This window comes from Nyctereutes procyonoides, unplaced genomic scaffold (genome assembly GCF_905146905.1).
Source record: "Nyctereutes procyonoides isolate TBG_1078 unplaced genomic scaffold, NYPRO_anot_genome, whole genome shotgun sequence".
NCBI classification, from domain to species: Eukaryota; Metazoa; Chordata; class Mammalia; order Carnivora; family Canidae; genus Nyctereutes; species Nyctereutes procyonoides.
In genome coordinates, this window is record NW_026575120.1 from 19,731,133 (window position 1) to 19,758,158 (window position 27,026).

General features: G+C 39.9%; 1 protein-coding gene across 9 annotated transcripts in view; it reads left to right on the top strand.

Moving 5' to 3' along the window:
- Nucleotides 1-27,026, top strand: part of PSD3 (pleckstrin and Sec7 domain containing 3) — a 577,886-nt gene that overhangs the window by 185,027 nt on the left and 365,833 nt on the right. For 7 of the 9 annotated variants that reach the window (XM_055334846.1, XM_055334847.1, XM_055334841.1 and 4 more), the window contains one exon: nucleotides 721-1,116. In XM_055334846.1, coding sequence (XP_055190821.1) covers nucleotides 721-1,116 — 396 coding nt within the window. Of the gene's footprint in view, nucleotides 1-720; nucleotides 1,117-11,025; nucleotides 11,206-26,053; nucleotides 26,120-27,026 lie in introns of those variants that run through there. The other 2 variants (XM_055334848.1, XM_055334851.1) reach the window with 2 other exon arrangements.

Sequence of the window (27,026 nt, forward strand, 5' to 3'; positions counted from 1 at the left end):
TTTTCTAACATTCATTTTTAATATTTGAACAAAATGCTACATACTAATTAATTGATGCTTCACCCATATATATTAAATTGTAATTTGTTTATAGTTTTTTCACTCTTTTGGTTAGCCTTGCAATTAACATGTCTGTTGGCTTAAAAAAAAAATTTTTTTTTAAAAGGTCCTTCACTGGCTAATTTTGGGCCTGAAATCTCTCTTGCAGTGCTGCCTTGTTGTCAGCAGAGGGCGGCCCTTAGATTCTAATGTATTCATCTTAAAAGCATTTGGTTTTGTTTAAACCAGAAACTATTAATAGACTGATGAAAGTTTAGTGTATTTTACTCCATTAGGTTTACACACTATATTTATCTGTGCCTGTTAACACTGAGTATGACAGTAGCTGTTAATAATTTGAATTTGTGGAGTTTAGTTCATTAAAATGAGAAAATTTAATATTTTATCCAGATATTCATTAGACCAGATTAGTCACATGCTAGGAAACTAGTATGAAACTAAATAAATTATTTAGAGGGTTATGTAGTAAATGTATGCTAAGAGGTTTCTCAGCCTATGTTTCCATGATAGCTTCCTTTCCAAATATATTAAAATATAACCCCAAAGAGTATAATTGTTAGCTTTACAGAATATTACCTTTTTTATATGGTTGAAATATAGGAAAAAGTAAAAAGAATATTAACCTAATATTGAAATTCTTTATTCTTATTTCCTTTCCAGGATTCTTGAGCAAGAGGAGCACTTTAGGGGAGGAGAAGATGATCTCCTTGGGCATGGGTATGCAGAAGACTCCACTGATGTGTACAGCTCCCAGTTTGAAACTATTTTGGATAACACTTCGTTATACTACAGTGCTGAGTCCTTGGAGACATTATATTCAGAACCCGATAGCTATTTTAGCTTTGACATGCCCCTCACTCCGATGATCCAGCAGCGCATTAAAGAAGGCACTCAGTTCCTGGAGAGGACATCGGTGGCAGGACAGCAGGACATCCTGAGCATCTCAGCAGTTGGTGAGATAGTGATGGGCTGTTCTAGTGAGATCGCCAATGGGCTGAATGACACCAGTGACTCCATCTACACGAAAGGCACCCCAGAGATTGCTTTCTGGGGAAGGTACTAACCCTATTCTCATTACTTTCATGCAGTGGTTTTGGTGTCATTTTCTCTTTGGGAAATCTGAGTGTGGAATATGTCTGAGCAGCATCTGGCCAGTTTCTGCTGGATATAAGTGAATGATGTGAGTAGAAAGTAATTGAGGGGCAGGCAGAATATGCTTTAGCAGTTTGCCAAATTGGCAAAGTGTGGTTATCGCGTTAGGTGACATTTCCTGGATTACCATATGTAAATTGTCGTGAGCAAATATTTGTGGGTGAGGTGGGTGTTAGTTCCCATGGTGCAGCTTTGGTAGCAGTGGTATGGTGCTGTGAAAAGAACACTGAGAGGTGTTGACTTTCGTTTTGGCACTAATGTTGGTTGATGACTTGGAGCAGGTTGCTTGACTAGGCCAGAAATTCCTTAATTGCAATTAAGGATGTTGGGTTAGATGGTCACCAAAGTCTGTTCCAGGCCTTTGCTGTATGAAATCCTGTTCAGTCAGACCTTTTTACTGTTCCTGAGATGGTGGGGGAAGAATCTGATTGTATGAATGCTTGATAGAGCCAGTACCTTGGTCAAAGCTATAAATACAAATATTAAAAAATCGCAATTTCTACATCTGTGAAATTTAGGATTTAAATCTATCTGGGAGATAAGATGACAAGTAATATAGTTTCTATCTGCCATACTGGTCATTTAGTGATTCCCTGTCTATTTATGGATTATCCAGCATTTCATTTCTTCTTCATCATCCTCAGGTCACTTACCTATCCTTTAGCATCTTTATCAGTGGGCAGGAAATTCTAAACTTCTTAGCGATTTTCTGAATTTAGTTTTTTATTTAATTTACTTGAATTAAAGTGTATCAGTGCATGTGTGTTGGGAGAGGGGGAGGGGAGGTTAAATGGGGATAAACTATTTTAAAGCTGTATGAAAAAGTGTCAGTGCTTTTTTTCAGTCAGTATTCATGTTACAGGTTTCCAGCGAACCTCTCTGTGTGAGCAGACTGTCTTATGTGGAGCATTTTCTATAATTCGTTGAATGAACACATTTAAGACCAGCGTGTTATAGCATTGTAGCTATGCATTTCCATGTGAAATGGACCACGGATGTTGATTATCTTCTTGGGTCACTAGTGAGATAATGAAAAAATATTAGCCTTAAAAGTAGAAGACCTTGGTCTGAATTACTTGGGCAAGCCACTTACTTTCTCTGATATTATTGGCAAAACAGGGTTAATGATACCCAGTATGCTGTGTGGCTATGAAATTTAAAGAATTAATATAGATTTAAGCAACTAGCACAGTACTTGGCACAAAGTAGGAGCTTGAGTAAAGGTGTGAATCAGAATTGGCTTGGCTGCTAAGTCCACATTTAGGCTTCCTGCATCTCTGAGAGGGGGTATCTCTGGAGGGGATCTTGGAGGGGAAGGTTTCTCTGAGGCAGGTGGCCTCCTCTCAGAGGGGAAACTTTTTGTTTTGCTCATTTATCCTTCTGTTTTACCATCATCTCTGATAACTTTAAGTTGTGATAAAATGCAATAGCATAGGCACGCAGATAATTTTATTAAAATTTCAGTCCACCTTTCTGGGGTGAGTTGAAGTTTATATTACAGACCCAAAAAATAAGTTGGGGAGCCCAAGCATTTTGGGCTGAGAGGCTTTGTTTACAGAAGCTGCAGGGACGGTAAGAAAAAGAAGAGGTGAACATCAGGGAGTCAGATCAGGAAGAAATTAGGTAAAAGGCTTATCAAATGTATGGTTTGTTTACTTGGAATAGGAAGTACTCATCATTGGGCCCAGCATGGGTGCCAGTCATTATTATTAGGGTAGAGTTAGATAGTTAAGAGAGTATTAGGGTAGGTTACAGTATTTTAGCATCTTAGATTTAGACAGCTGTATACTTCAGGCCTTCTCAAGACAAAGCTACAGTACCTGCATTGTAAAACCACAGGATCTTGGCCAGTAGTAAGACAAACCAAGAAACAGACTCGGAACAGTCTGATGGTTACCAGAGGGAAGGTGGGTAGGAGGATGGGTGAGATGGGGAATAAGGAAGGCAGCAGCATTTTCATAACAAAAAAACCCAACGCTAAGTGTTAATATTATGAACCTGAATCCAGGAAAAAAATTATAGCTTTTTCAGGTAAGTTTAAGGAAAGGACCACTCTTTTTGTCTGTTGCACACAGTTTATTTAACAGTATGATTGATAGAAGAAATGATTTGGTACTTTACCATTCTATACAGTGATTGAATCTTCTTGAATTTTCTTATATATAGTAATTACAATGCTTACATGACTTACACTAGAATTGCTTTTCCTCATTCAAGTTTTATATAGAAGAAAGAAAAGAATGCTTCTTCTCTATTAACATTCGCATGGTCTAAGAGAGATTATCCCTATTTTTTCTCTAAAACCAGTTTTATCAGAGAAACAAAGCAACAGTTTCTATATCTGCCAGACAAGAGTTTGGATTAAGCTAGTATGTATAGATAGATGGGTGTGTGTGGGGGGTATGTCCATGTGTGCATGCAGGAGCTAATTCTTGTAGTACAGAGGTAATACCTGGAGAATGCCCACAGAGTTTACTATAGAAAAAAGTCTTCTCACCATGTCATAAAGTCATTGGGATACATTATCAGCTTGCATTACTTCAAGAATCAGTTTCTGAATATTATTTTTCTTCTCACTTTTAAATGTAGGTGTTTCAAGCCTTGAAAATACAAATAAAAATAGGAATATAATGAACTCATTTTTCCTGTTAAAAAAAGTCATGTGTCACCAGCAATGACTACAAAAAGAATCTAAACAAAACCTCCCTACCTCAAAACAAACAAACAAAAAACCAAAAAGAGAACAGATATTTAAATGTACTGGTTTTTAACAAAAAAAAAAAATATTCTTTGTATTGTTTGGATGGATGAGGTGGGGATTAAGGAGCACACTTTTGATGAGTACTGGGTGTTGTATGGGAATGTTGAATCACTATATTGTACACTTGAAATTAATATTACATTGTATGTTAACTAACTGGAATTTAAATTAAAGCTTAAAAAAATAAAATGGAATTCTAGTACTGAATAAGGAGTATTCTTAGAGATGTGCCAGCCAAACTTCTCTCCTAGCCCTGGCACTCTTCCACATGCTTCCTGGCTAGTGGTCATTCTACCTTCCTTGAACCCTGCTGGTGGTGATGTGGTTGGACCTATTTGTGTTCTTTGAGTTGGCATATGATAATAAGTGGTTATAGGGGGAAGAGGTTTTGTTTTATGATATATGTCTCTATTCAGGGTTAAAAAAATAGAGTGGGCTCAATGATCCTAAGAAATTTTAAAGAAACTAGGTAACTTTTACATTTTTCTTTACTCCCTCTTCCTTATTGATGCTTTCAAGTCACAGCACCAGAATTGTAGGTTGAAGAATTATGACATTTTTCAGCTTAAAGGGGTCTTAGATAATCTGGTTTTATGGTAAAGAATCCAAATCCCAGTTTGATGGGATAGATTTACCTCGTGAGAGATCCTGTACCAAAATTACTGTACTAGAATTCAAATTGTCTGACTCCTAGACCAGATACATTCATTGTTCTACGCTGCCTGGTCTCATATCTTTATTCTTTTTCTAAATCTAATTTCTCTCATTCATAAGTCTATAGCATCAGGAGTCTGTAGTTGGTAATTGTAACCAAGTGGTGGTGGTGGTGGTGATGGTGGTGGTGGTGTGTGTGTGTTTAATTTGAGAAAAAATTTGCCAAATTGATAATAAACATGTCTCCATAAATTTTTAAAGTAATCAATGAGCAGGCTTTTAAACATTTCTTCTACATCAAAGCATTCTTCTACATAGGTAAGGAGATAGACTATTGAGCCTGTTAAGGAGATCCAGACTAGAATGCTGACTGCACAATTGTCAACCTGATTGACTTCCCTCAACCAAGCACTCAGAGACAAAGTGTTATAATTCAAGGGGGAAAAATATTCTCCAATTTTATTAATGTTGTGACATTTACATAAGCAAAGTGACAAATAAGTGCACATGTTTAGTATTTTGTCTCTATTCACTGGTCTTGCTGTTTGTTGGCAGTAGACTGGGGGGCTCTGACCATATTAAATAATGAGAATCTGAAGAAGGCTCAAAGGAGAGGGGATGATACCACTAATCATATGACTAGTGACTAATGATATGACTGTCTTCCTGATAATGCTTCTTTGATTCAACTAGACCTGAACCAAGAAATTAAGCCCATTTCTATTGAGGCATTGATGTTATTGTATAAAATGTTAGCTCTCAGCCAATAGAAAAGATTATAAGATTACTTAGAGGTTGTCTTTCAGCACAATTTAATATCAAAGGCATCCTGTAGGTTTTATTTTGTAAACACATGAGTGCGTAATTCTCATAAGAAGCCAGGAGAGGGACGCCTGGGTGGCTCAGTGGTTTGGCGCCTGCCTTCAGCCCACGGCATGATCCTGGAGTCCCGGGATGGAGTCCCACATCAGGCTCCCTGCATGGAGCCTGCTTCTCTCTCTCTGCCTGTGACTCTGCCTCTCTCTGTGTCTTTCATGAATAAATAAATAAAATCTTAAAAAAAAAAGAAGCCAGGAGAAAGGAGCTAGTAATGTTTTAATTTTCCAGGTAAGGTAAATAAGGCATAGCACAGTTGAGTAACTTGATCAAAGTCACACAGGTGGTAAGCAGCACACCCAGGATTTGAACCCGCCAGTCAGGCTCCAGAGTCCATTTATTGTTCGTTTCTAAACAAAAATGCATTTGACACGGCCTAGGTATATTTTAAAATCTTTTTCTACGACAGTACATGCCTTTACTTTGTTGCTAAAGATGATTTCAGTGGCAATATTTGACATGATTTCTTTTGAACGCAGGATGACACTGTTCTCTGTTGTGTTGCTTCTTTAAAGACAGGTGCTAGTGTTTGGAAAAGGTGATGAGGTTGTCCTATTGCTTCAGCAAAACTTAGTTTTGTCTCTCAGGAACACCTTCCAGTTTGGGATTTAACCATGAGTTGGTGGCCAGAGGGGGGGTGGTTCTTCCCTTATTCTCTCTCTCTCTGCTTAAGTCAAAGAAGAAAACATTTCAAATCTATAATATTCTATTGTCAGGTTGGAAGGGACGTTTTTGAAGAGTACACGTGCTCACTATTTGTCTCTTAAAGATTATATACTTTTGCGATAATCAAATAGATCATTCTTTATAAAGTGAAAAAAACCTCTTAAGACCTTGGACTAAACCTGGACAGAAATAGTTAAGTTCTCTCAGGTGCTCTGAGTGCTCTGAAGACTGAATATTGGTGAGGGAGCTGCACATCAGTCAGGAAATAGCTCACCCTATGAATGTAACACAATATTTTAATGAAGGAGCAAAGAGGAGCATCCCCTCCCTTTGTGGTCCGCTACACAGCACTCAGGCTGACAGGGTCACATAGCTCCAAAATTAGAAAGGATGATTATCTACTTACAGTTGTACATGTTCCAATGGGTTCCTTTGTGTCTGGGTGCTTCTCCCTCGCTGGCTTATCCTCTGACGATTGCGGCTCCAATCAGTAAGTTCTGACCTGAAGACTAAGGCACAGATGTTGTCACTGTGTCCATTAACAGAGCTGAACATTGTCCATTTCCATTGAGCTTGGGTTTGGACAGATAGGAAAAGAGAGATCAAATACAGTAATATGGCAGGAGCTTTCTTCTGGTTCTCTGAAATATATAAAACTGCTTTTTAAAATCACCTGTTTGGGGTAATGGATATATTTTATGTCTCAGCTTCCTAGTTTTCCTTTCAGATAGCACTCCAGATAGGAGGCCAGCAGAGGAGGTGAATTGCATCTGTGTGCAGCTGGCTTGCCTGAGGGAGTGCTTCAGCCCACCCTGAGTCCTCTCTGAATTGGGTAGTTTTGGGTTTTGTCTTCCTCTTGTTCCCGTTGCCTTACATGGAATGCAGGCATTTAAAAGTATCCCTTTCTTAGTTTTTCTCTTTCTTTAGTGTCTTTCTGTCTAGGAAAAAGTCATGTGAAATAAGATTAATATAGAAATTTGGGAAGTGTTGATTTCAAAAATTCTTTTGATTCCAATTTAAGACTTGCAGGCACTTAAATATGAGGTATAAGTATTAAAATAAGAAATTAAAATAATGTGGTATTAGGTAAGCTGGTGACCGAGAGAAGGATTTGATCTTGTGAAATGGTTTTTAGATATCTGGCTGACCACTGAGTTCCCAACTTTTCTTGGATCATTAGGAGTGGGAAGCTCTGCTGTCTCATAGGTTCATTATTGGTGATTTGCTCTTGCCCTAGTAATCTCTTTAGTCCTTTTTTTTTTTTTTACGCTTTAAAACTAGTTCTGCAGAGAATGGGTTCTCATTTTTTTCTTTCTAGCTTGCTTTCTAGGAGTTATAATGGATTTTTTTTTTTTTAATTAAAGGGGCTTCTTGCTGAGTGATGAGTGATGTGGGCTTTCCTAGGAGAGCCAGGCATACCTGGGTTTGAATCCTGCCGCAGTTACTTACTTAGTGTGTGATCTTGAGTATTATAGAAAATCTGGGAACTTTTCTAAGTGTAAACTACAATGAATAATATCTATCTGGTAAAGGAAGGAGAAGCAAACGGGATGAATCAGGTGACAAAAATCAAGAAAAGGAAATCAAGTGGCTGGTGTACATAGTAGGAGATAAATAAATTAAAATTTATGTCATCATGCCACTCTACCATGTGCTCGAGTCCTGTATCAGCCTCTGAGCTGCCAGCACTGTCCTCTCAGCTCTAAGCTATCTGGCATACCTATTACTGGACTTCCTGATATATCCTTTCTTTTCAAAAAGTACAGTGCACTGTGGTAGGGTGACATAAATGCGGGGATTTGGGGTCAGAAGACCAGGAGGTCAAGTCATCCTTTTCACTGGCTGCCTGATCTTGGGTAGGTTGTTTTACTTCAGAAAGCCTCTGATTCCTAACGGATAAAATGAAAGTAACTTTACCATTCAGTGTATGTTTTTGTTGTAAGAATTTGCTAAGTTCTAGTTTGTGGATATTTATTTTAAACCTGTTGTGAGTTTTGTAGTACTCTCAGTAATAGACTAAGGGATATAAGAAAATAGGTAAGACAAGCCTGGTAAAGAAAAAAAAAACATGCAAGGATTTGGTGACTGTTTGAGTACAGGACATGCAGGCTGATTCAAAATCATTGTAAGACTTCAAGCTTAGAGGACTTACTGAATCCAGAAGTTAATAGGAATTGGGGATACCAGGGTTTTGTAGGAGAACATCTTGTAGTGGAGTCATTTTACACAGGTTTAATTTGAGGAGAGGGATGGTGCTTTATGTAGAAATGCTGGTGGGAATATGAGATTGAAGGTTGGCTGCAGAGACTGTGGAGTGACCTTGTAGAGGTGAAGCCCACAGCTGTGGGTGCACGCGGACTCATGGAGGGTGAGGAGTGCATGGAGGCCAGCTGCAGAGATGCACACAGAAGGAACACCAGGGTGCTGCTTATGCATCAAGCACACATTGATCCGTTTTCCTGCCAGGAAACAGTATGGTTTTTTAGTACAGTATGAGTTCTGAAGTCAGACTGCTTTGGTTCAAATTTTGGTGAATGATCTCCTTAAACCTCAACTTTCTTATCTAGGAAAAGGGATAATAATTTAATTCCACCTGATTCATACTCAAAGTATGTTGGCTGTTATTGTCAGTAATAACACTGCTTGAAGTATTTTCTTTAAAACTTTTTTAAAGTCATCTGAAAGGAATAGACTGTGGTCAGATCAATTTAGCTATTGTATATCTGTATTAATGATTCTAAGAGCCTTAGATTACTTGAAGTTGAGGATTTTTAATGACAATTTGTTTTACTCTCTTTATAATTATCTATTTAGCAGCTCTATCTCAACACAAAGAAGGTGACATTTTTGTAGTCTAGTAATATAAAAGTTTTAGTACAGAGAAAATAAGAGGTATTGCATAGTTATTGCAAAACAAAATCATAAAAGTTCTTTATTCACAGTGTTACTGGTAGTTTCAGGATTCATCCTGTACTATTGTACGTAGTCAGGTATGGGCCTGTCCCTTCTCTTAGGCAGTGATCTTCACAAGTCTTCAGTGTGGAGACTCAAAGAATCTCTGTCACAGGAGCCTGCACATACCAGCACTCGGTTTTTGTTCAAAGAAGAACTTAATTACCAGCTGCTAGGTACTTGGTGTCTCCAGAGAGCAGGCAGATAAGATAACTTCACAAATAGTTCTAGGACAGGCCTAGTGAGCCAGCCTCAGGTAAGGTCCTGAGGCTGGGGCTGCTTCCAGTCTGAGATGTCCTGAAGGCCCTCTGGAAGTGTTGCTTCTTGTGGGGGTTATTGAGGCAGAGGCAGATACATGTAAATGGTCATGGGGGGAGTAGGCAGGGTCACTATCGGGATGGAGCCAGACTGAGGCAGAATTGGTAACATGTACTTGGATTTGGGGACTCGAGGGACCTGTGAACCTCTTTGCTTCTGTTAATGTTTTTAGACTGAACAGGTGCTGCTACACTCAAAGGCAGCCATTATATGGTTGACTTTCACCACTTCTGAAACACTTTAGGCATACCAAAAAGTGTAGAAAATAATAAATACCTGTGACCTCACCAGCCAATTTAAAAAATAAACATTGCAGATGCATTGCCAGTTCTTGTGAATGCCTGCATGGTACCATTCGTCTCTTTCTCTTCTTTAGGGTAACCATGACCTGTGGGTGTTTGTCATTCCTGTATAAATGCATCTGTAAACTACTAGATAGTATTTTTTTATATTTTTAAACCTTATATAAATGCTACTATCTTCTCTCCTTTTGTAACTCACTTTTTTGCTCAGTATTTCAAATTCATTCTTACTGATTCATGAAGTCCAAATTTATTAATTTATTTGCTGTATAGTATTCATTACATGGATGTATACTAGAATTTATTTCCATTTTCCTATTTATGAACACTTTGGTTGTCTTGTATTTTTGTTATCTCAAATGGCATCATGGTGAACACATTCTAATTCATGGCCTTTTGTGCACTAATGAGAGTTTCTCTAGGCGAGGTGTATATTTAGGAATAAAATTGCTGGACAGTAAGTTATAATCATTTTCTGGGTGAACCGAGGCATTCTTGAAAATGTGTATATTACATTTTCTTTGAGAGGATATAATTTTATCTACTTCTGTTTATAATTTTTAGTTATTTTACCTCCTGATCCTTATAATTCTGTTAATCCCAACAAAAAGAGCTGGTGCCTGAAGGAAATGCATGGGAAGGAAAATGAAGTAAAATACTCCTTTTCTTTCCTGTTGAGGAGCACTGAGTGCAGACTCTGTTATCCATTAGTTGGGTCTGGTGGCCGTCCTTTCTCTGGACGCTTAAGGCTCCCAGTTTGGAAGCACCAGCACCAGTGACAATTGTTGCTCCTCTGACTTCTGTGACTGTTGCTTGTCTGCTTCTGGTTGTGTGAAGCAAGACTTAACAACAGGGCAAATGAATATTTTCACATTAGTGTTATAGCAGAAAAACAGAAACAAAACTAGAAATGAAAATAGGAAAGCACAAATCACATAAGATTGTGAATTTTATATAGCATAAATGAATTCAATCTTTTCCCTATGTGTGCGCTGCAAGAAATGGTACTTCAAAAACAGTACTTCAGAAATCTTAGTGCTATTATGGAAGAACAATGCTGAAATTACCTTTTTTTTTTCTTTTTTAAAATGATGTTGGGCAAAAAAAAAAAAAAAAAAAAAAGATATTGGGCAAACTTTCCCTCCTCCTATAAGAGCCACTCCAGGTCAGCTAGGACAGCTGTCCTTCCTCCCTGTGATCAGCTTGCTGTCTGGCTTCCAAAGAGTTAAATGGAGGCTTGTGAGATCATGTGTGACTTCACTGGGTCTGGACTTTTGAAGCAGATCTCTTGGAGGGAAGCTGCCTGTTGAGAAGGAGGCTGGCTGAGAGTGGGGTGGGGAGCATGCTCCCTGAACTTCTTTGCAGTCTTTATCCCACAGCCCCTCAGGGACAGAGTGGCGTTCTGGGAGCATGTCTCTGTGGAGTCAGCGTGGAACAGTTGGTACTCATGACAGAAGCAGCTGTGTAAGTATATTAGAAGAGGCCTTGCTGATTATGAAGGTTTGCTGAACACATGGAGCGGGAGAATATTCTTTGTATTCCTGACAAAATTAGGGGCAGACTCTTTGCTGACAGACATAACTGGAATTCAGTTTGTTTTCTTTGTCTCCTCCTAGGCAGTACTGGATTCTGTATAATTGTAGTTACAGAAAATTCCTTGGATTTTAAGTTGTTTTATTTAAAATGGAAAACATTGTAAGAAAGTCTTAGAAAATGATAATTCATTTGTATTGTTTTCTAAATATGGTTGAAAAAATGAAGAGGGTGTATTTGTTGTAGGGTCTGTAATGTTTGGACAGGATGAGATTTTTTTCCTTAGTAGAGCTGTGCTGCTCTTGGAGGTGCTCAGACACAACTGTAGTGTGCTTTCAGCTACCTTTTCTGAAACCGCGACTAGGCATTGGAAGGTCACCAGCTTACTACCTCCATAGTCCACCTCTGAGAAGGTCTCTCTCTTATTTCATATTCATAAATAAGGCCAGCGATGGTAAAGAAAGGAGCTTGAACCCAGTGTGTTGGTACTTTGTCCATTCTTGAGATGCTTTAGGTTAGAGGATTCACGAGCACCTAGATGCCCATAAGAACCCTGGTGTTTGGATGCCCAGGATGGCCAGCTGATTGTAACAGATGTGTTGGTGGGTTGGTATTGGCTAAGTTGAAGTTTCTTGCCTTGATAACAGTTTTTAAGTTCATCATTTTAAATTCATATTTCCAGTATTTTATAATGTCATTTATCTTACATAGCCATCAGCACTAAAAAAGCCTCTTTCCAATTGGATATTTTGTTTGATAACTTTAATAACAAAGGACAAAGAGAATACTTGATAAAAAGGATGTGGAACATTTTGTGACAGGCTTAGTGGTTATGAGTTTGGACTTAAGCTATTGATTGAGTCTTAGGCCTATTGATTGAGTTTTATCTGTTTTTTACGGTTTGACCTCTAGTAAGTCACTTAACCAGCCTTCAGACGTGACCTCGAGATGGTGATAGCACCTAACCTGAGAGATGATGTTGTGAAGATTAACTGAGGTGCAATGCATGGGAAGCACTTGGCAGAATTTCTACTGCATTAATAAAAACTCAATAATTATTAATAAGCTGGCTTTTGTTATGTTTAAGTTGCCCTTCCTTACATCAGGCCCGTGAGGGCACTTAGACCTCAGAGGAGGTGGTGGTGGACTTGTAGTTGTTGCATGCCCACACCACAAGCATGCAGGGTTCCAGGCAGTGCCCTGAGCCTCTGACAGACAGGCTTCCCCTTGACATCTGTCCATCAACACCCTGTGAAAGCTTCCTTATGCTTGTGTCCTGTTGATAGTGTACCTGTTCCATCATCATTGGAGGGGAGCACAGCACTGCACATGTACCTCAGAGGAGGAGTGTGACCCACACTAGGAGTAATGCTGAAACAATGGTCAGAACCAAGCCATTCTTTCTGCGTTCTTTTCATAGGTGTACATTGTCCTTTTCCACCGCTGGTGGCTGTTCTGATAGGGTTTCTCTGTGTTTCCAGCTTGGCCCTTTCTATCTTTATGCTCCCGGGGTTAGTAGCTGTGCAGCTTTTTAAAGCTGCTTAACTTCTATCTCCCGAATTATAACTTGTGGATAATGTCTTTTTCTTATTAGATCTTTTCCTAATGCTTATTGAGATTAAATAAGATAAAATATGGGGCACCTGGGTGGCTCAGTCAGTTAAGTGTTTGCTTTCAGCTCAGGTCATGGTCTCAGGGTCCTGGGATTGGGCGCATGTCGGCCTACCTGCTCTGTGGGGAGCCTGCTTCTCCCTCTTCCCCTCTCCCAGCTTGTGCTTTCTCTCTCAAATAATTAAATAAAAACTTTTTTAAAAAGTAAGATAAAATATGTGGAAATGCTTTAGCACAAAGTCCTAAGTAACAACAGATTTTTTTTGCTCCTCCAAAATTTTTTCCATTCTTCTATTACTGTGAAAGGAAAATCCATGCAACTTGTAGATGGGTCTCTTTCCCAGTTTTGCTTTATAAAGGTCTCATATATAGATCAGTGTTTCTAAAGCTTTTGCTTAAAATGATTTTCTTGTGTGTTACAAGTTTACTTTGTCTAGTGTCAGTTTCTTTGTCCCCATGACTTTCCCGGGCAGTCATTATAGCTTTTACATTTAATTTTGAACTAGTTTTCAAAACTATGAAACAAATATGTGCCAAGTGGTAAAAATTGAAATCGATGTTCTCTTTGTTCCCACGTTGCTCCCACTTTGCAGAAGGAACCTCCTGATGATTTCTAGTGTGTTTTTTAAGGCATGGTCTGTGCCGACTTTGGGAACCATGTTTAGACTGCCTTACTGGTGCAAAAGTGCAGATGTGGGATGCAAAGTTCTGTCAGATTTGCCAGCTCCCTCTGTAGCTCAGTTCCTCCCTCCAGCTCTGCGGCAGCATGTTTGGAATGTTTGGGAGCTCCTACAGGGAAGCTGCCTGCACAGCTGGGCTGTGTCACCAGGAGCCGCATGCACTGGGCAGGTCCAGCTGTAGCCACACTGCTGTGATTCATGTGATCAGGCCAGATTTTCTGCAGGATAGTGAGGCATACTGGGTCTGACCCTACTGTGAAATGTTCAGTCCTGGAATTCTGGGGAGGCAGAATCTGTGTTGGGTTCCAGCAAGGATTTTAGTCATTGTTTAGCTGGCTAGAGGGTGTGGTTCAGTCAGCTCTTTGAGCTGCTGTTGTGTTAGACTTTTTGTCATTAATAACACTGGGTGGAGGGAGCATACAAGTAGGTGCACTGAATGTGAAGTTGGGAGATACAAGCTCAACTCCAGCCTTGCTGCTTACCAGCTGTGAGCCAGGCCAAGGCATCTTTGCTTCTGTTTCTTTACGTGGAAAATGGGACTCTTGTGAGGGTGGGATACAATAATGCATGTGAAAGTGCTAGGTGGACTGCAAAGTCCTCTAGGGGTTTTTAAATTTGTTTTTCTTAATGGATTGTTGGAAGGACTGGCTTATTTCTCTTGATTGGCTTAGGTATGTTAAATTCTGTGCCTTGGAGAAGGAGGAATGGTGTAGCTGGACTTGATCCCACCTCTTTGTGAAGGCTGCTGGTCCCCTCTGCTGTTGAATGCTCCTGGCGTACCTATAAAGCCTGCACTGGGAATGGGGGAGAGCAGTGTGATGTCTCAAAGAGGGCACTCCATTTTGTTGATTCAGCTGGTCCTCTTTTGAGACCCTACTTTTTAGCAGAGGAAGCACTGAGAACTGAAGGCCCTGGGCATCTCCACTGGCCCATCTGTGCTATTGATTGTGAGATCTGGGAAGAGTCCTTTCCTCTGCCGATCTCTCACTTTTCTCATCTGTAAAACAAAGGCGGTTGGACAGAAGACTTTTTGGCGTGTGGGAGTGGAGATGGTGACTAGATATCTGACTTTTTCTATCTTGCCTCTATCTTAATTATATCCATCATCTTACTGATCAATTCTTACTGCCCCTTTTAAACAACTTAGGACAGTTGTCTTCTTAGGACAGATAAGACAAGTGAGTAATGAGGCTAAACATCAACTTGAGGGATGTTGTATTGATTTGTGAGACCTAAATATAATGAAAACCCTTTAAGAGTGACAGGGTTAAGAGTGAATGTCAGATTCTCCTGTCTATAATCCAGTGACCTTGACAAGCTTTATTTTATAGCATGACTATCTAGAACTAATCATCTTTGATTAGGGCTTCCATGTCTTAGATCTATTGTTACAGGAGCTGTGAGTACCTGATGGGAGAGAGAAAAAGGATACCATGGCAGGTGGTAGCTGAAATAGAGATGCCACCATGAGAAGAAACAGAGTGTGAAAAGGAGGGGCCTTTTGCCAGCCTGGTATGAGGTGTTTGCATTGCTGTGGCTTGGTTCTCATTACTATTCATCCATTCTGGTTTCTTAAGTTGTTTGTTTGTTTGTTTGTTTCATTATTTTTTAATCTAAATCTTATTCACTACTGGAGCACATTTATCATGTGTGGACATTTTAGTCTGGCTTTCCCAGGATAAGACTGCATTTCTCGGTGACGGAATGATAGGGAAACATTTGTATTTCTTCAGTATTTTGCTGCTAAAAGATAAAAAGAGTTAAAAACCGTCTCTGCAGCTTATAAATCAGATGGCTTTAGGACTGGACCAAGTATCGTGAGACAGTCATTGCTTGCTGTGACTTGTGTTTAGTGAGTTCCTTAGATCAGCAAAGCCAACTGTTGGAGTCCTATGGAAAGTGTCCTTGTTGAAATAGTTCAGCTACAGAATTCCAGGATTCATGAATTCAAGTCAATGATTGGTAGGAAGACAATAGATTTCTTATGTGATTGGCTGCGTAGCCCAATAATGTTCATATGTTAAAGAGATTATCTCTGTTGTGGACTCTTCTGTCTCAGTGTAAGTAGAGATTCTGTTGCTCAAGATTTCATACTTCTTTCCAATTCCTAAAGGTGAGGTCTTCAACATTTACCTTGCATAAACTTTGTGACAAGTAGATCAATACCTACTTAAATGTCAAACGTATAAGTGCTGCTTCAGGATTGGAGGTGGGGATATGGCCAACAGGTTTAGAAGGTAATGAAGAATAAACCTAAGGACTAAGTCAATATAAGATGAGTTTGGCCTTGCATTTTCTGGCATCTTGACCTTGGGAGAGCTGGTGTATTCCATCCTTGACTATGACTTTGAATTCACCGTGATAATTGCTGGGCATTATCTTAAGCTTAAAAATGAGAGAACCAAAGTATCCACTGGAAACACAGCCAAAAAATGTTGGCATATTTTAATGTAATAAGGAACTGCCTAGTCTCTGAGCCCTACCTTCTCTGTAGGTCCTGGTACATTCTGGAGCTGATCATTCTGGAGCTCCTCACTGGTAGGCAATATGGATTTCACATCTCAATCCTTAGAATATAACCTCTTTTTAAGGAGAAAAACATTTTTATTAGCAAAATATTTTACTGGGAAATTTAGGTTGAACAAAACAGGCACCACTATTACACACACACACACACACACACACACACACGGCTATTCACAGAAATATCCCAACATGAGAGAGAACATACAGCATTTACATTTGAGCCACAGTCCTTGGATTCTTGAAATGTCAGCACTGCTACATACTGATTCTTAGCTCCATGCCTGGCTTTATTTGGTTGCTGCAAAGTGAGAGCTGGCCATCTCCTGATTCAGCAATATCTCTTCCTGGTCTTCTTGGGATGTCTCAGGGCCACACAGCCATAGGGCCAGCTCTTGCAATGAGCTGAGAGATACATCTGGAGAAGCTGGGCTGTTTGCCAGGGGTGGGGTTGCCTTACCCAGTATTTGTTAAGTATTAAAATCCACCCATATTGGCTAGTGTAGAATTAATATTTGTTGTGTGTTATACTCTGTTTTCTGAACCATACCTAAAGACAGCAATCTGCTATATCTGTACACCAAGTTGATTAAAAGTTGAATTAGATATATCTTCTTAAAGAACTTATAGAGGAAGTCTCATTGTGAAAAATAACAGGATTTAGGTATTTCTTTCCCTTCAAAATATATAATATATAATAAAATATTAATATTAAATAATAATATTTATTATATATAATAGTATATAAGAATATTATATATATAATAAAATATTATATATTTTGAAGGGAATACGGCCACCGGCTATCCTTTCTGTGCTTTGATGCCATTCTCTAACTTGCTTTTTTGATAGCGTGTTTTTCTCCTTCCTGCTTTCCGTCCTCTGTCTTTCCTGTCTCCTCCTCAGAATTCACATTGCCACAGGGTCTTTTCCTTTCTTTGAATATTTAACCATGTTCATGTCTCCCCTATTGTTTCTCTAGTCCACATTCTTATCTTGCGGAGCCTCAGTAGCCACCGATGAGCAGGGCCTTTAGGTTGCTATGTTGTTGGTATGGCCATTGCACATCTAAGACCCGTGAGTCTCTGATAAGCCCAGGTTGACTCCAGGCCTGTCTATGAAAGGTAGACATGTACAGGAGCCCCGTGTCCTCTGGTGATGCAAGTGGTAGTAGGAAGAGTGCTGCGCTGGGAGTCGGAAGACTTGGGCTCTAGCCCTTGTTCTATTTCTTCTAAAATTTTTTTTTTTAATTTTTTAAATTTTTTTTTTTTTTTTTTTTTTTTTTTTTTTTTTTTTACGATAGTCATACAGAGAAAGAGAGAGAGAGAGGCAGAGACACAGGCAGAGGGAGAAGCAGGCTCCATGCACCGGGAGCCTGACGTGGGATTCGATCCCGGGTCTCCAGGATCGCGCCCTGGGCCAAAGGCAGGCGCCAAACCGCTGCACCACCCAGGGATCCCTATTTCTTCTAAATTCTTAACCTGTCTCTTCATTCACTCCATTTTCATTCATTGCATTCATATGGAAAATGAGAGTATATTAAATAATTCACAAAGTGTGTTTTCAACTCCAAAAATCCATACTTGACTCTGAAATTACACAAATTCTGGCTCCTTAGATTAGCTCTCTGTAACCAATTAGAATCTTCTTTACAATAACAAATTGAAAAATCATGAGGAGACTGTGGAATTGGAGCAGGTAGGATAACACCAATATTTACCAACAATGCTCATAGAGTTGATAGGATGGAGAGCAACTCGCGGGAGAGGCCGTTTTCCCATCCTTTTGTGATCTTTTATTATTATTATTATTATTATTATTATTTTATTTTATTTTTTATTTATGATAGTCACAGAGAGAGAGAGAGAGAGGCAGAGACACAGGCAGAGGGAGCAGCAGGCTCCATGCACCGGGAGCCCGATGTGGGATTCGATCCCGGGTCTCCAGGATCACGCCCAGGGCCAAAGGCAGGCGCCAAACTGCTGCGCCACCCAGGGATCCCCTTTTGTGATCTTTTTTGGGCTGTGTACACAGCTTGACTTTTGCATTGTTCTTCCATGGAAGCAACATCTACCAATTACCCTTTTTCAGTCTGAGTTGGCTGAAAAGAAATACTTATTTTGAAATCCAAATGTACTCTGCTAGGAAGATGAGCGCAGAGATAGGAAGGCGTTAGGGTTTTCCTTCTCTTGGCCGAAGTGACTGAATGTTGCATCTTCTTTATCCCTTCTTAGAGTCCTTGTTTCTCACATGAAAGCAGAAGTGTGACCCACAGCAGCTGAAATGAAACCAGAGTGTAGGAGGTTAAAGTCCATGTAATTCTCTCTGGATTCTAAGTTATCCAATGTCTGGATATTGTATCCCCTGCATTTAGGAGAAATATTCTCTGCTCTTTGAACTGAAGTATGGACTTGGCAGTCAGGAGCCTGGGGTTTTTCTAGTACTTTACATTAGCTCTGTGGCTCTGGGCATGTCACTTACCCATTTCTGAGCTGATCTTGTCTTTAAAATGAGGGAGTTGGGCTAGGCAGTATTTAGATTTATTTCCAGAGCCAGCATGCCACGAGCCCTGTAATTTTGCTCTTCATCTGCGAGACCATGAGAAAGAGGTGGCAGTGAGGGAGACAACAGTGACAGCACTCAGATTCTTCTTATGCCTTGTGTGGCAATTACAGCCTCCTTGAGGGCATAGGCTTTCTTTTAATTTTTGTACAGCACTACGTTTGGGTTACCACAGTGTTTTAAAATTGAGTCTTCTTTTGGGTTGGTGTATTGATTTTAGCATTTATGAAGGCATCAGCAGTCTGAGGCTCTCCCTGTGAGGAGACAACCTCCCAGAAACATGAGCGGATTTCACCCTGAATTTTCCTTGTCATGGTGGTGAAGTTTTGAACTATCTGTACCTTCAAGAGGAAAATGTCTCCCTCCGTGGAATGGTAGAAACTTCTGTTGATCTCTCTGTTTTTTCTTCAACAAAAGCCTCAAGGACATTCGTTGTTCCCAAGCTTGTCATAAATGTCTGTTGGCATCCTGGTTGAAGGACCTGCTTGTGGATTTCAGCCCTTCCTTAAGCTTAGCAAGGGACCATCAGTATTTCTTCAGGGAATTCTTTGCCTTTGCCTTCTTGATAACAATAGTGCCATTTAAAACATTTGTGACAGGCACTGAGGAGGGCACTTGATGGGATGAGCACTGAGTGTTATACTATATGTTGGCAAATTGAATTTAAATAAAAAATTTTAAAAATGTGTATTCTGATTGATAAAGTTGAGTATGTGCATTGAATAGATTGTTAGGAATTGTTTTCTGCTCCTGAGGAGATCTGAAAGAATCCTTCTCCTATTTTTACTTCTTTATGGTAGCACAGGGCAACTTCAGAGTTGGCACATTGCCCTGAGTTTAAAATACATCCTGTCTCAGTGAGGGATGCCACTATATCCAGTCCTGGAGAATGCTTTTGTTTAGGCTTGTACCACTGACTTAAGGGAAGGGTATCCCTGTGAGTGGGAGATTATTACAATTGTATTTAGTTATCTGTGCTGTTGGCAGAAATAGGAAGGATTTCATTTACTTATATATGCCTATTTTATTCAAAATCATAGTTTCAACAGGAGGGTATAATGCTGAGTGAAATAAGTCAATCGGAGAAGGACAAACATTATATGGTCTCATTCATTTGGGGAATATAAAAAATAGTGAAAGGGAATAAAGGGGAAAGGAGAGAAAATGAGTGAAAGTATCAATGAGGGTGATGAACATGAGCAACTCTTAACTCTGGGAAACAAACAAGGGGTAGTGGAAAAGGAGGTGGGCAGGGGGATGGGGTGACTGGGTGACAGGCACTGAAGGGGGGCACTTGATGGGATGAGCCCTGCATGATATGCTATATGTTGGCAAATCGAACTCCAATAAAAAATAAACAAAAAAACCCCAAAATCATAGTTTCAGTATTCTCTCCTGTCATACTTTTAGACTGGGTTACAGTTTGATTTATTTTTGTTTCTCTCTTCTGCTGTGTCCTAATTGATATACTGATGAGATATGCAAAGCTTTGCCTGAGGGAGAAAAGGGGGTTAGAGGGGTCAAGTAGCCCCCACCCGTGTGATGACACAACTAAGAAGGCATGGATGTGGTAGTCACAGAGCTCTCTGAGTTTGGAAGTACCTGCCCTCCCAAAGCCCTGTCCTCTACCCTGGAGGTGATGACTGAGGATGGAGCTGCTACCCTGCCTCTGTCACTAGCTCTGGGACCACAAACAGAGCCATGCCAGTCGGATGGAGCAGGTGCTGACTGCCCAGGGGCCACTACTCCAGCTGATTGCAAGATTTCTCCAGCTGACTGCTGATGCGATACCCTTTTCTCTCCCCATCTTCTTCAAGATAATATCTGTATTGATGTGCCAAGCTTCTATGAGTAATCTCAAATCAGAATAGTAATAGTGAGTTCCCCCCCCCAAAAAAAAGAATAGTAATATAGTAATAGTGAAAGATGCTATTTACTTTTGAAGAAAAATATTAATTTACTAGATATATTTCTACCTCCTGATTTTTTCCCATTTAGAACAAACTTAGCCTCAAGTTAAAACTTTGTTCTACTTAAATAACAATATTTTAGACAATCTAGGCTAGTTTGTGAACTCATATGATGTGCTTTGATCCATCCATGGTTGTACATTTCTAGATTTGAGTACAAGGCTTTTCTCACCAATTTGGAATGAACTGGTCATTGTAACCAGTTTTGTATGGGACAGTTGTTTCAGATCCTAGCCCTATAATGACATCATTTTCTTTATACTCAAAATAAATGCTGTGCAGACTAGATTATTCTGGAATTTGACTGCTCTATTTTTCTCCCAATTAAAATCTGTTGCAAAGGAACCCTGCTAGTGAACAGTTTCCCTTATAAGTTATTGTTTTTGTGCTTCTCATTTTGCTAGTAATAAATCTTATTTTTCCATGAGAAAGCAGTCCATTCTATTTAAGATGGAGTGGGAGTTGTGGTTGAAATTGCGAGCACATCCAGTGTGTTCTATTTTGATTTTCTAGCTTCAGAGTATTCAGCGGAAATGGTTTAATATCAGTGCGGTTTGGGTTCAAGGGTATAGAACAGTAAGAGCAATAAATATGGTGAATAAAAGGAGAATCATTATTCTATTTAGCCAAAATAAAGTGTACTCTAAATTGTTTATACATAAGGCCTTGAAGTAGAGGAATTAGTAATTAGTAATAGAGTTTTCAAGTTTCTGATGGAAGGTATGCTTGTTTACTTCAAATTATTTATATGAAAAACAATAGGGGAGAGGTCACCTTTTGTTTTTTTAAGATTTTATTTATTTATTCATGAGAGAGACACACACACACAGAGGCAGAGACACAGGCAGAGGGAGAAGCAGGTTCCATGCAGGGAGCCCGAGTCCCACGTGGGACTGGATTCTGGGTCTCCAGAATCACACCCTGGGCAGAAGGCAGTGCTAAACCACTGAGCCACCTGGGCTGCCCGAGGGGTCACCTTATAGAAAATTCCACCGTCTTTAGAACTCTCAGGGAACGAAGGGCAGGGATGATCTTTACTTTCTATGATATCTTCATATTTGATGAATAATTACCTGAACTCATGGTTTATCCTTGGGAAGCCACAGCCCTTAGATCATTATGGGTAATTTATATGATTTAAAGGGTATTAATGCATGTCTTGCTGTAACTATTTTACGTAATCCCATCAGGCTAACTGCTGGACCTCTTTTAGGGCTAGAATTCTAAGTATGCAATGGCTTAGAATCACGTGTAGGGCTAAGAAACTTTCTTTATCAGGAGATTTATCTTCACAGCCCAAGCTGGCCATTTCCTGACAGTATTACCTTGGGCAAAAAAAAAAAATGGGCCTTTTGTCCCTTTTTAAAGGACAGTAATATACGTACTTCCTAGAGGTGTTTCAGTTAAGGTAATGCTCATGAAGCACTTAACATAAAGAAAGATGTCAGTTGTCATCATTATCAACTTATTCCATATACTTGAAAATGTCGGTGTTTTCATTCTGCTTTTTATATTATTTCCATCAAGCATAAAAGCTTAAATTAGCAACAGGGGACATTATTGCATACTCATTTCCTTGCTACTTCTCCACTCTACTTTGTACCTCGGTGCCCTTTGGTCAGGGGTCGCTAGATGAGGATTAAAGCTGTATCTCACAGCTATTATTAGAGGAGGAGAAAATCCAGAATACAGAGTTCTTTGCAGTCATCTTTCCAGGGAGAGGGAATTTCCTAATGTCTCTGGTGGTACTTTATTGCATAAAGAGAAAAAAAAAAGTAGAAAAATTTAGATAACGTCTGATTCCTATGCTTTGATTTTTAAGTATGGTGATTTTAATTCCTCATGCTGCTGTTTGTCTATCTGGAATAATAACTTTCAGTGACCGGTTCCTTAAAATTCTTCCAAAGATTTTCTTTTTTATTAACATCCACAGCAGAAACATAGCTTTCTAGAGTGGTGCATTGACATCAGGTAAAAACAACATGGAAACTGAGTATCTCTTTTTAAAAGTTAGAATAATATGAAAATTTATGGGTCTCTGCCCAAGAAAAATCCCATGCCTGATTCCATAATGACAAAAGGGAACATAAGAGAAAAACCTCTGTACCTTAACATTTTACCAGGCTTTCTTTAGTCACTACACTTATTCTTTGATATATATTTACGTCTAAAACCTTTGCTGAAGAGCTCTCATTGACTGAATATTAACAAAGTCTATATATTAGTAAAACTATAAATTTTTTTGAGATTGAACTCATCTTAAAACTAAAGAAAAACTTCTTTATTTTTAAGTAATCTCTATACCTAACGTGGGGCTTGAATTTACAACCCTAAGATCAAGAGTCATATACTCTACCAACTGAACTAGACAGACACCCATAAAGAAAACATTTAGATTGCTACGAAGAGATCCAGAAAAGATTTTTCCCTTTAAGCGCATGGTAGGAGCATTTTTGTGTCAAAAATGAACTACATCTAATAGACTACCTCTAAGCAGGCTCTGCAACACAGAAGGTATATAAAGGCATGTAAACTTTGAAACTGCGCAGTCTTGAGCTGCTTTGGGATAATGGGAATGTACACAGTGATACCATACAGAGTAGTTGTGGTTTTTTTGTCCATGGAGCTCTGGTTGTGGGCTAAATGCTAGTTGGTGTGATCTTCAGTCAGCTGACTCAAGTCCCATTGTGTATCCAGTGGTAGGCTCCAGGTACTCCTTCCTTCCTGGGATTCTAAGACATTTGAAATACTGACTAAAATGGGAAGATGGTGAAGTCCATTTGATTGTTGGCCTTGGGAACAGCAGAGGAGGGACTCTTTTTCTGCTCCTATGACAACAAGTAGCTAGGGTTTCCTCATCAGCTATACACCTCTGTTGGCCTTGAGTATTCTGCTTACACATACAGTAGGTTCTGGAAGGGGCCAGGGACCCTTTGTAAGGTCAAGCTTTTAAAGTTCATTGTTGGGATCCCTGGGTGGCGCAGTGGTTTGGCGCCTGCCTTTGGCCCAGGGCACGATCCTGGAGACCCGGGATCGAATACCACGTCAGGCTCTCGGTGCATGGAGCCTGCTTCTCCCTCTGCCTATGTTTCTGCCTCTCTCTCTCTCTCTCTTTCTCTGTGTGACTATCATAAAAAAATAAAAAATAAAAAAAAATAAAGTTCATTGTTAGCCCTCATATATTGAGCCATGCAGGATTTTTCTATAGGTAGTATGGTTCAGTGTACAAGACTTTTCTTTTCCTGATCCTTCTAAGGCTTCCTGAGAATGGTTCATTCCTGTTAGCAGCACGCAACTGTCTCTTAAAATACTAAAGAGAATTTTGTCCGTCATCATCAAAGTTGAGTCACCCAGGCATGCCTGGGTGATACCAGCTGGCTGGGTGCAACCCAGAGAAGCCCACCCACTCACCAGCGTCCTTCTTTTTACCCAGTTCAAACAACACCTGCACTTCCATTCATTTCCACATGGGATCCAGGGAGCTCTTTCTCCTCATGGCAAGTAAGAGTGATTGATTCCTCCATGCTAGTGGGTTTGCTCGCTTGTATGTGTGTTTAAACAGACATTTTTAAAAATAAGAAAGTATAGAGAACTCCCAGTTTTATCAAATGGTTGACAATGGAACTTGCTTTGTCAGAAGCTTAATAGGGTGATACTGAATTCTACTCCAGGCATTCCCAGCATTGCCCAGGGGCTGCTTTCATGAGTTGTCCTTGCTAAGAATGCATAACATATGCTTTCCGTGCTATACATGAACATGCATATGCACGGGTATATACGTCAGCAAGCCATAACAAGTAGGACAGTTTACTAAGTCATCATAAAGTTAGGTACTACCTAAATGCCTTACGTATGAATTGTCACTGCAGCCAGGACTTCACCAGGCAGTTGAGGTTATAAACTTGATTTTTATTCAACAGAAATTATGAGACTTCTTTTACTTTCCATCCCCTACTTAGGTTGTTTTTAGTGCTTTTTTTTAGTAGCACATAAGTATTTTAATAACCTGACCAGGTATAGTAGACTGTTGTAGAATTTTAGAGGAGAAGGCACATTCATAATCCAGCCCTCTCCTAAACACCCACCTACCCTTCTCCAGAGTTGTGCAGATGAATGAATATACTAAAAGTTAAGGAAGTGAGGCAGCTTGCCTCAAATCTCACAACTAATGATGAAATGGAAACAAGAATTCAACTTCCTTGACTCCAATATATATCCTGCTGTTCCAGAATGTCCTTGACATGTGCTTCCCCATCTGACCACTATTTGTAAGTCTGCCTTACCACACTGGCATCGTAGGCCTGTGCTGGGGAGGCAGGATAAGCAATGTGATGTCTTAAGTCAGACTGTCTGGATACACATCATGGCTCTGACATACTGCTTATTTGTGCCTCAGTTTTCACATCTGTCAAGTGGACATCCTAATAATACCTACTTCATAGGGTTGATATGAAAATTAAGTATGCAAATGCCTGTAAAAGTCTCAGAGCAGTGCCTGGAACATCGAAAGTACTTAATACACATTAACTGTCATTTTTTTTAAAGATTTTATTTATTTATTCCTGAGAGACACAGAGAGAGGGAGAGGCAGAGACACAGGCAGAGGGAGAAGCAGGCTCCATGCAGGGAACCCGATGTGGGACTCGATCCCGGGACTCCAGGATCATGCCCTGGGCTAAAGGTAGGTGCTAAACCACTGAGCCACCCAGGGATCCCATAACTGTCATCTTTATCTGAATGCAGATAGGCACTGAATGGCAGTGCAGAGAAATTGAGTGTGGTCCATTATAGATTACACTGAAATGTTTACCTCCACCTGGGCAGACCAACTAGGGTTCATTTAGTTCATGTAGCATTAGCAAAATATATACGAACCATCCAGGTCATCTCCAGAAGGCTGATGTGTTTGTCACAAGTATGAGACATTTTGGCTTAGCCTGCCCTCCAGTACACACCTCCTCATCCCAGCCTATAACACAGGAGTGATTAGGGGCATGAGGCTTAGCTGCTTAGCATGATATGGTGGGATGTTTTCAGGCGGCAGGTAGTTCTCGCTGTAAGCTCTTTAGGCTTGTTCACTTGGTAATCACATTGCTTTGAAATAATTCAGAGACCTGGAGGACAAAGGGATCAGAAGTAGGATCATGGATAGTTACTTTTTTCTAAGCATGAGCCATTATTTTGTTTGTTCATGTAAAGATGTAAATTATTATGTGGAACAGTATGTGGGAGGAGAGAGAAAGGTTTTTATGGAGCCATGGCACTGCATTGTCTGTCTATGTGAATGATGTGGGTGAAATAACCACAAAGTATGCTAAGTAACTACCACATCTGTCAGTCCACTGCCACAGGCTGCAGGGGAGGCAGGGAGATATTGTGTGAAGCTAATTGTGTCATCACTGTGTCATGGGAGAGCTACAGCCAAGCCCAAGTCTTGCTTTGTGTACTAAAATACTTGGAGGATAACCCCATTGGTACTTTGAGCGGGTGATACCTGTGGTGAGTGGTGTGTTCTATAACTACTAGAGTTCTGAAACCTTCTTAGGAAACTTGCTTTTCTCTGGAGGAGTAATCTTGCTTCCAGCTTACATCTGCAGAAGCATTTCTCTTCAGTCGCCCCTCTGTGACTGGCCATAGGCTGTCACTCCCTTTGCTTTGCTGTAGTAAACATGCTCTGCCTTTAAGGGCCATGAGTTGTATGAGGAAAAGCAAATTCAAGGTGCTTTGGTGGAGAGAGAATTCTGTGAGGAAGGTGTTCCTAGAGAAACCAGGGAAATTTGCCTTTTGATAAAGGATCTTTTAAAGGAAAAGCTTTGCTGTATTGTTTTTTGGCCATTTTCCTCTTTTAGGCTTAAGAAACAATTTTCCTTTAAAAATAAGTTAGATTAGGGCAGCCTGGGTGGCTCAGCGGTTTAGCACCACCTTCAGCCCGGGGCGTGATCCTGGAGACCCTGGATAGAGGTCCCACCTTGGGCTCCCTGCATGGGGCCTGCTTCTCCCTCTGCCTGTGTCTCTGCCTCTCTGTCTCCCTCTGTGTCTTTCATGAATAAATAAATAAAATATTTTTAAAAAGTAAGTTAGATTTGTGTTTAAAAGTTCAATAGAGAAAATGTGTTTGTACTAGGGATGCCTTTTCTGTCTGTGCTCTGATGAGATAATAATGCAAGAAACTGATGAATTCACCAATTCAGAACACTTGTAAATGGTGTACTCTCAAGTTAGGATGCTGGCACACTTCCATGGCTGCTCTTCTGGTTAAAATGAGGAGCAATACCTTGGCTGCTTTTGAGAGGGCTTAGAGCTTAGTGCAAGAAGTGTTGTTGTTGTTTTTTTTTTAAAGATTTTATTTATTTATTCATGAACAACACGGGGGGGGGGGTGGCAGAGAAACAGGCAGAGGGAGAAG